Raw genomic sequence first — 10,145 nt, 5'->3', positions numbered from 1 at the left:
TGCGCGTCAAGCCATCACTGTTTCATCGTTCTCGTGTTCCATTGGCGAGCTCAATTCTTTTTAGCCCGCCGGTCCTGACCTCCCTCACCTCTGCGCCCCCAGCCGTACAGCCACGCCCCGGCGTCGGTATCCGGTGGTCCACCGCGGCCCTACAGTCCCAGTGCGGCTCCGCCTCCGCCTCCGCCGGGGGCTCTGCCGGTGCCGGGCGCAGGCCGGCCCGGCCAGCCGCCCGTCTCGGCGCCCGGCGCCGCCGTGCCCTACAGCCAGCACCAGGCGCAGATGGCACAGCAGCAGCATCAGCAGCATCCACAGCAGCACCAGCAGCATCCACAGCAACATCAGCAGCATCCGCAGCAGCAGCAGCAACAACAGCCTTACGGTAGGTGGATGATTGTGGGTGGATGTAAACAGAGTGGATTGACGGACATGATGGATGGTGGTCAGGTGGCCCATACCGACTCGGTGTCACGAGTCTTGTATTTGCTTCGCATGTCTGGACATTGTTCGGTGCATCCGTTGTGCTTCCGTTCATTTGTGTCTGAATCCGGTTTTCGTATATCTTTATGTATCACAAGGTGAGGTTCTGATGCGACAAAATGTATGTGTCTGCCCCTGATGCGCCCCATTGTGTCTATGTCTTGCCAATTGTGTTTGTACGTGTAAGTGTTGCGTCACTACTTCTATGCGAGATATGCGAGATGCACCTCTGTATGTTCATGCAAAACTCTTCCCTGTGTCCAACCTGCCTAATTATTCACATCTGTCTGTCTTTCGGTCTGCTTCAGGCGCGTGGCGTGGCGGTCAGTACAGCCAGTGGCCGCCGCGGTACCCGGCCCCTGGCCAGTGGGGCGGCACCACCACCTCGCCGGCCCCACCCGGCGCCAGACCGGCCGGCCGGCCCGACAGACCCGGCGTGACGGCCAAGGTGAGAGACGCCTGAGGCAGTGGGACAAGCGTGTGGTGTTACAGGGGAATTATTGAGCTAGAGTTGGCTATGGGTTATTGTGCTGGATTTTCCGAACGGACTTCATGATTTTGTTGATAATTCAAGATAACTTTTTATGCACTGTCGAACGAGATGCATTATGCATCTCTTTCTGTTTTGCGTAAATTCAGGTGACGAACATGACTTGCATCATTTGTTCGCTTGCTGTTTGTAGGCTTTCAGGTCCATTTTCTCCAAGCATTGTGCTGTTGAACCATATCGACCTCACCCCGCCTGGCCGACCCACCACTGACTCGCGTTTCGTCCCCCGTCAGCCGATGCCTGCCTCGTACCTGCGGCCCACGTTCCCGCCTGACAGTGTGGAGGCCACGCTACCCGTCCTGGCGCGGCGGCGGCGCGGCACACGCGCGGACGTCGGCCCCGTGGACGGCTGGCGGCTGACGATGGCACTGCGCTCCGGCCAGCTGGCCGAGAGCCGCTGGGCGCTAGACGTGCTGCAGATCCTGTCCTTCGACGACGCTTCCGTGTCGTGGCTGGGCCTGGCTCGCATGCCCGGTCTGCTGGCGGCGCTGCTGCAGCACTTCCGTCAGTCGTTGGCGGCCATGTTCTCGCGGCGCGCTGCCGGAGAGTGGTTCGAGGGAGGCGCTGAGGGGGAGCCGGAGCCGGACCTGGGTGTCTGCCGGCCGGCGGACACCTCGGACAGCGAGAAGGTGCTGCACGGCGCCGACTACACGCGAGTGTCCCGTCTGGGTAGGGCCGTGGAGCTGGCCGACTGTTCGGAGACGATCCTGGTGTCGCCTCGCCGGCGCGCCTGGGAGGCCGACTCTGCCGACGCTGACGGCGGCTGGGACCACGTCCTGACGCACGTGAAAGTTGAGAGCGGCCGGATACCGTTCCAGCGGCGGCTGGTGGACGGACGAATCAAGGAGGAGCCCGCAGACGAGCCGATGGAAGACGCCCCGAAGGTGAACGGCCAGGCACCGCTGGATGAGCGGCTGGCCGGCTTCGAGGAGCCTGGTTTCTTCCTCAGTCGGTTGAGACGTGTGGCTCCTCCGGCGGACTGTGGGGAAGGCGTAAAACCGAGTGCGGACGACAATGTTAAGTCCAGTGCGGAAGGGGACGTAAAACCTGGTGGGGACAGTGATCAGGACGCAAAGCCGAATGCGGACGGTGTGAAAAGTGATGCAAAGCCCAGTGCGAACGATGCGAAGGGGGACGCGTGCGATGCGAGTGTAAAACAGGAGGCAATGGATGTGGACGTTAAACTGGAGCCAGGCGAGCCGCCGGTGAAGGAGGGTGAGTCGGCTGTGAAGGCTGAGCCCGTTCCGGCGGAGGAAGGGAAGCCGGTCGCTCTGCCGAATGGCGCAGTGTCTCCTCCCGCGCCGGTGCCCAGCGGGATCCTTCCGCGCGGCTCGCTGAAGCGGCCACCACCCGACGAGGAGGACGAGTGCCAGCAGCGGGACGAATCGAGCCTGTTCCTGACGTCGGAGACCCAGGAGAGCGTGGCCACTCGCTGTCTAGCTGCCAGCACCATCTTACGGAACCTGTCCTTCGTCCCGGGCAACGAGGCGGAGCTGGCGACCGAGCCGGTTCTGGTGCTGCTCGGCGACCTGCTGCAGCTGCACCACCGGCACCCGCCGCGCGCGGCCGCGCACACAAACTACGACCGCGACGAGGATGCCGACCAGCGCGAGCCGTGCCCGGCTTTCGGCGGCGACGACTGGTGGGCCGACTTCCTTCCGGCGCTGCACGAGCACGCGCTGGTGACGCTCACCAATATCGGCGGCCATGTGCGACTGGGCGGGCACGACGAGGCCGTGGTGCGGCCCGTGCTGGACGGTCTGCTGCACTGGGTGCAGTGCCGCTCCTCGTATGCGGCCGACCCGCTGCCCGTCAGCGGCGCCGCGCTGCCGGCCGCCCGGTTGGCGCTCGAGGCGCTCTGCCGGCTCTGTGTGCACGCGGACAATGTGGATCTGCTGCTGGCCACGCCGCCCGGCTGGCGACTGGAGCGTGTCTGTCGGCTGGCGGCCGGCTGGGTGGCTGCCGAGGGGGACCAGGTGCGCAGGGAGATGGCGCTCACTCTGCTGCACGCTCTTGCCGCAGTGGACGAGCGGGTGGGGCGCGTGCTAGCCGCCGAGACAGACCTGACCGCCACGCTGGTGCGGTTCGTGGAGGCGGCCGAACAGAGTGCCATGAGCGTGGCCAATTCGCAGGGCGTGAATGCGCTGCGGGAGAACCCGGACCTGATGGGCACCAGTCTGGACCTGCTGGGCCGCGCCGCGGGTCTGCTGGTCAGCCTGGCGCCGCTGGCCGAGGCGCGGCCGGCGCTGGTGCGCTGCGAGGCGCGCCTGCTGGCGCTGGTTACGTCGCAGATCCTGGACCAGCGGGTGGCCGCGCAGCTGTCGCGGGTGCTCTATACGGTAGCCCTGCCGGCCGGCGAGCGGGGAGTGTAGCGCGCGCTGTGATCGATCGGGGCGGCCCGAACTATTGTTCATCGCTCCCTGCCGCATTCATACTGTACATGTCCAAAGCGCTCTGGGTTCAGCTCCGATGAATTCCTGAATAAATGTTCATCTGTTGGTAGTGCCCAGCTGTTTTGTCAATCGTGTTCGGTTATCCATTCTTATTTGGTGAGGTGTTTGGCATTTGGTGCAACCCGTCTCAGCAGGCAACTTAGCAGCCTGTTTCTAATGTTTTGAGTGATTTTTACTTTGGGTTTTTTAGTTTTGGCCATGTCAGTTAGATCAAAGATGCTTATATATGACGATACTCCATCGCCAATGCGTGGATGCATATTACATGATAATTTGCCGCATTTGAGAGGAGCTGTGGGCCGCATCCTGCTTCAGCCAATGCACCTTGCGCGTTTTTGCTTCATGTCGTCTGAATGGAAGCTTAGACGGTTTCAGATTATGGCAAGAATATTTGGAATTTCATAGAATTGGAGGCGTTGCTTGCATGACCGAGACACCTTCGAAAAATCTGAAAGGCATGTTGAAAAATAAGCCGTCCTTCATTCCTCCCATACCAGAGCGCCTCAAATTCGAAACAAGCAAAATCAAGGCAAACGGAATTTCGACACACAATACTACTCGCCTTCAGGTAATTCGAAATTCCGGTAAAATTGTAGAATAATTGATCCAGTGCAATTAGCTGCATGGCTTAACTTTTGCGTACGACGAAGGATTTGGAATCACTTTCCTTCGATATGGAAACAACATTTGGAGAGTAAGTGGCGCTTTTGCTGCGATTGCGCAAATTTGTGTACTTGTTTGCTGCGTGGGTGGTTAGAAGCAAGGCTATAGAACTCCGTTAGAAGGTTAGAAGGGTTAGAGCTTGGGTTAGAGGCAATTTCGTCGTTTTTTCAGCGCTAAGGTAGTATTGGCTGAGCCGCAGTCAACCAAAAAAGGAGCTAAAGGGAGAGAAGCGTTTGCACAGGGGCCCTCTGCAGTGCGTCGGCAATCGCAGCGACTGTAATTCTACCGGTCGTTTTTGTCAATAAATTTCAAAAATTCGAATTTTTCTGTAAAAAATTACATGTCATGGATAAAAGGAAAACTTTGTCACCATTGGATTCCTCGCACCTCGCACCATTGCGCGTCGAATCCCGACTGGAAAAAATGCACGCTTTCGTCGAGAACTCGGGCGTAGTTGGGCGTTTGCGCCGAAAATTTTCGGCGTACTTCGGCGTTAAATCGACGGCTTGCGCCGAAATTTTCGGCGTACTTCGGCGTAAATCGCGAAAAAAACCGTCAGGGGGTGGCACCAACCCCCCTCGGCCGGCAAGGATTAAATGTCTTTGGGAGTTAAACATCTTAAATATCACTTATCTTGTCTCGTGTTCGTCTCAGGGTATTTAAGTCATGTTCAGTGAACCTGATTGTGACTCTCCCACGGCGGGAACAGTTCATCGGTCGAGAGTGAGGTTATGGATTGTCGGATTCCCTAGTTCAGATAACGTATGCTATCATGTGCATATTGACCGTTGTGATTCCTGTATTTCCGGCGTGTGGTTTGCGAGCGGACGCTGGCAATCGGTCCCGCGTGGCCTGGTTGTGGTATCTGCCCGATCCCATCGGCCGTGCTTGCACCACGCCTGTTGAAGGCCCCGTCAGGCGTCAGTCACCGGTTGGGCACTACTGCTGATCAGAGCCGGGCAACAAAATAAAGGTTACATTACAATTATGGAACATGCCAGTGAGTTTGTGAGTCAGGAGATTTTGTGATAGCGAACGCTGGTGCTCGGTCCCGCATGGCCTGCTGATGTCTATTGTCTGCCCGATCCCGTCGACCGTGCCAACAACCGTCTGTAGACAGTAGTCACTGGAAGACAGCCACACACACACACCAGCCCCCCCTCGACGAAAAGTGCGTGGCTACAGCCTGCAGCCATCAGTAAACCTTGAAAATTTTCGGCGCATGAAGCATGGCTTGGTAAAATAATTTCGGCGCATAAACCCTTGCGCCGAAATTTCGGCGCATCACCTCCGCCGAGAACTTCAGCGTAGTGGAGGCATTTTTTCCAGTCGGGCCGGTCGAATGATATGTAAAACGAGTGAGTAACGAGTAACGACTAATCGGAAAGGCAAGATTTAACACAAAAGTTGATTTTGCCCCCCACCCCAACCAAAAACCTCTGGCAACGTCTATGTATTTCACTCAGGACTAGGTCTGTGCATGAAATACACTTAAGGACACCTGAGTACAACTGAGTACAAAAACTGACAACATGCTGATAAAAAACATTAATTGAACAGAACTTTGGTTCTTGTTTTATCGTCAGACCATATTAATATGAGATCATAGATACAGAGCTCTGTTCGCACCCGGTTTATTTATCAGCAGGCTGCGACCATGCTGCTGCTTCTTGGCTCCTTATTGGTCAAATTCAAGTGGTCTATTCGTTAGACCAATGAGAGCAGAGAGGCCAAGCCGCGCCAGCAATAGCTTCCTTATATGGGGAAGACCGACAGCACGCTGATATAAAAATAGCAACCGAACAGGGCCCAGGATATATTTTCCATGTGGGACCCAGATGTACAGCTCCTAACTTGTCATTTGCTTTGAGATCCATTGAAATCATAGATCCTTCACCAAGATCCATCAACATTTTCTGCTACAAAGTAGATAGGCATGCGCGCCATTTCGATATTCTGTATTCGGAATTCAGTGAATGTTGGACATATCTAGTCCTGCGGACGAGACAGAAACAATGTTACAGAGGGAAGGCACTGCATACATGTCTATCTCCCCCCAGTCTTTGCCGGCCGGGAACAAAGACTTACATAGATTGGCATAGATTGAAGGGTGCCGTAACGAAACGACGCCGAAAGGCCAAACGACGGGTCGCATTCACGGGAGCGCGAACAAACAAATAGCCCAGGGGGCAACAAAACACAGCTTCTAGGCAACCAGAACGAGTGGACCGGCTGGAAAACGAGCCGGGACAACGATCAAACACTAAACGCGGAACATATCCGAACATCGCAAACAACTGCCGAGTTTGACAATGATAGGGAGTCAGTGGCACAGTCAGCGCGTGAAATTGGGGTCGCGATAGCGGATCGGCATTTGGCGCGGGCGATCACTGCGACGGGGACGGTCGGGTTCAGTATCTCTCAGCGGCTGCGAGCCTGGCGCGGCAGGGGGCGGCATGGCCGGCGGCGACGGCGTGGCATGACCGGGCGACAACGCATGCGGGGACACGCGATGTGGTGGTGAAGTCGACATGGACGGTGACGGCGTCACACACTGTGGGGACACAAGGGGCGGCGACGCATCTCGCTCGCGCGGGGATAACACCACAGGCGGCGATGGCGCGGGTGGACGCGGTGTCGGGGGCCTGCCACGGGGCGCCCGCGGCGGCGTCGCCGGCATCTGGCCGACCACTGGAGTCGGAGAGCCGGGGGGTTGCGCCGCAGGTGGAGAAGTGGGTGGCGTCAGTCCAGAGTTCGCGTGCGACTGTGACACGCGTGTTGGATGTCGGCGGAAGTCGTCGAGCAGTTCGTCCATTCGGGTGTGCTGACGACGAGCCGGAACAACCGGAGTGTATTTGCGCAGGAACTGCCTGTTGCGCAATGTCATTCGGCCGCTGCCGTCGACCCGGACCATGTACTGGTTATGTTGTCGCACCTCCACGACGCGGCCAGTTTTGTCCCACTTCCTGGGATATCTTCCGATTTGGTTTTGGAGGCGGACGGCATCACCGACGGTCAGTGGAGGTAGTCGCCTCGTATGTGCGGACCAGCGTTCGTGGTCCCGCATGTGGCGGTTCCGGAGTGCCTCCTCACGAGCACTCAGGGTTTCGCGCCACGTGGGATGAGGACGGTACTGACCGGGGGGTATCGGGATGAAGTCTCGCACCGGACGACCGAACACGCATTGGGCCGGCGACAGCCCTGTCGTGGGGTCGGGAGTGTTGCGGTAGTTCAGCATGGCGCGCTGGAAGCGTCGCACGTTCAGTTCCCCGTTGTCACCTGTGTTGCCTTCGATCATGCGTTTGACGGTTTTGACGCCAACCTCAGCGCGACAGTTCGCGTGTGGGAATGCCACAGAGGAGCGGCGGTGACGAACACCGTAGTCGGCCAGAAACGCCTGTGTCTCGTGGGCAGTGAACTCCGGCCCGCCATCGCTCGTCAGCTCCTCAGCGATGCCAAATGTGCTGAAGACGCGGTAGAGACAGTCTCGGAGGCCTGCGCTGCCATCTTGTGCTCTCTCAACGATTGGCCAGTTAGAATAACGATCAACGATGACGAGGTACGTACGGCCGCAGTGTGTAAAGTAGTCCGCGCATAGTTGCTGGAACGGGTACTCTGGGTAACTGATGTCCTCAGGTGGGGCCCATGGCTGCGATGGGGCGTTCCGGTTGCACGTGTGGCATCGTTCACGGGCGCGCCGAATAGCTGACGTGATGCCGGGCCAGTACACGCTTACGGCCGCGCGCGCGAGCATCATGCCGATCCCTTGGTGCGCACCGTGGAGACTCTGGAGCACCTCCTCGCGGAGGCTGGGTGGGATGACGATTCGCTGATCATACAGGATGATGCCGTCGCTGGTGTATAGGCCATCACGGAGCGAATGATACTCTCGGAGCTCCTCAGGCATCTCGTGGCGGTGGGCTGGTAGCCCTCCCTCGATCAGTTCGAGAAGTCGCATCATCGACGGATCGCCTGCCGTTGCGTCCCTCACGCGGTCCCAGGTGACAGACCGGATCGTGGTGATGGCGGCTGCCGCTACCTCGCCAGCATCGTCGACGGTGACGTCGTCGGAGAGGCTTATGCCGATGGGAGCGCCGGTTGGGTACCGGGACGCGATGTCGGGAACGCGGTTCTTGACTCCGGGGAGATAGCTGATGTCGAATCTGAACCGGAGGGTCTTTTCCTTGAGATTACGGAGACGGGCGTTGGGCAGGTCGACCAGTGATCGGTCCCCGAAAATCTTCACGAGGGGTTTGTGGTCAACAACGACCGTGAGGTCGCTGCAGCCGAGCACGAAGAAGCGCGTTTTCTCGAGGGCGTCGGCCACTGCCAGCGCCTCGCCCTCGACCGGGGCGTACCGAGATTCAGCGCCGGATGTAAAGCGGCTTCCCACCAGCGTGGTCTTCCAGCCCTCAGCGCAGCAGAGTGGTGACCGACCGGCGCATGTGCAGTATTTCTGGAGTAACCAGAAACCGATACCAGTACGGGACCAGTCGGTGGCCAGGACGGTTGGGCGATCTGTCTCGAAGATCTGGACACCCTTCGTGACCTCCTCGACGATGGTCCGTTTCGACATGTCGAACAGTGCCTGGAGTTCATCCGTCCACGTGAACTTGCCGGGCTTCAGGAGTTCCCGGAACGGCAGCATGGCATCCGCCATGGCGAATGCGTAGGCGACGTGATTGACGACCCCGAACCACGCGCGGACGTCTGTCAGGTTCCTGGGAGTGGGGAACTCGGTGATGCTCTGAAGGAAGGCATGAGACGGGCGGACTGTGTCAGGCGTGATTTCAAACCCAGCGAATTCCGCTGTCTTCTGGGCGAAGACAAACTTCTCGCTGTTCAGCGTGATGCCGGAACGGCCACACATGTCCAGCCATTCCACAGTGCGCCAGAACACCTCCTCGATGCTGTCTCCCCAGAGAAGGGTGTCGTCGATGCATTTCGTGTAGCAGTCGTGTGACAGGTTTGCCGCCATCACGATCTCGTCATAGCGGCGCGTGTACCCGTCACCGCTGGAGATGTAGCCCTGGGGTGCCGCGCAGTAACGGTATCGGCCCCAAGGGGTCAGGAAAGTGGTGAGGTGTCGATCTTCCTCGTGTAGGGGCACCGAATGGTAGCCATTCCAGGCGTCCAGTATCGTCTTGTAGGTCGACCTCGGCACAGACCGGGCTTGGTGGAAGGGACTTGGGGTATGATGCGTCTCTCTTGCGGCGCAGCGGTTCAGGGGCTGAAGGTCGACGCAACGGCGAGGGCTTCCCGACTTCTTGGAGACGACGACCATCCGGTGGCACCAGGTCACCGGCTCACCAATCGGTACGGGCTCGATGACCCCCAGCTGCACGTCGCGATCCAGGGCGGCCTTGACCTCCGTCTGCCAGTGCAGTGGTACTGGGATAGCCTTGTGGTGGGCCACTGGCTCGGCGTCAGGTCTGAGCATGATGCGCAGGGGTGGACCGTCCATCGGCGTGAGTGGCTGATGTTCACAGGTGTTGAACGTGCTCGCAGAGTAATAGTCGGCCAGCCACTGACGCAGGGCGTCGACGTTGCTCTCCGTTGCCGGCATAGGTAGCTCTGTTGGCTTAGGCGGAGGCGTCTGACGGCGAGGACAGGAACATGCGTTGTACTCGTCGATGCCGATCCCATCCGCGGAGATAGACGCGAGCCCGACAGCGGGGAAAGCGGCGTCGATCATGCCGAGGTCACGACAGGCATCTCGACTGAGGTACATGGTGTCGCAGTTCGGCGTGATGTACACGAACTGTCGAGTCTCCCGCCGAATGCCGTCGCGGTGGCCGGATATACGTAGGATCAACGCTCCGCGGATGTCGATGGGATCGCCGTTTGCTGCGTGCATCCTCAGGGACGTCGGGACGAGGTCAGCCTCCGTGACGCCAAGGCGTCGCATGAGAGAGATGCCCGCCAGACAGCTCTGACAGCCTGTGTCGGCGATGACTTCCTGAGTGATGGTGGCCTGGCTGACCGTGCACTGGAGGCCCAGG

At 58.8% G+C, this 10,145-nt stretch overlaps 1 protein-coding gene across 1 annotated transcript; it reads left to right on the top strand.

The window, feature by feature from the left end:
* Nucleotides 1–326: 326 nt before the first annotated feature.
* On the top strand, nt 327–3,531 carry LOC122368720 (trithorax group protein osa-like). Its single transcript, XM_043342929.1, has 3 exons — nt 327–379; nt 786–925; nt 1,261–3,531. The coding sequence occupies exon 3, from the start codon at nt 1,264–1,266 to the stop codon at nt 3,397–3,399; it is 2,136 nt and encodes a 711-aa protein (XP_043198864.1). The 5' UTR covers nt 327–379; nt 786–925; nt 1,261–1,263; the 3' UTR covers nt 3,400–3,531.
* Nucleotides 3,532–10,145: the final 6,614 nt, after the last annotated feature.

This window comes from Amphibalanus amphitrite, unplaced genomic scaffold (assembly GCF_019059575.1).
Source record: "Amphibalanus amphitrite isolate SeventyFive unplaced genomic scaffold, NRLGWU_Aamphi_draft 000970F_arrow, whole genome shotgun sequence".
NCBI classification, from domain to species: Eukaryota; Metazoa; Arthropoda; class Thecostraca; order Balanomorpha; family Balanidae; genus Amphibalanus; species Amphibalanus amphitrite.
The sequence above is the reverse complement of the archived record's forward strand: the minus strand, read 5'-3'. Positions and strand labels throughout refer to the sequence as shown.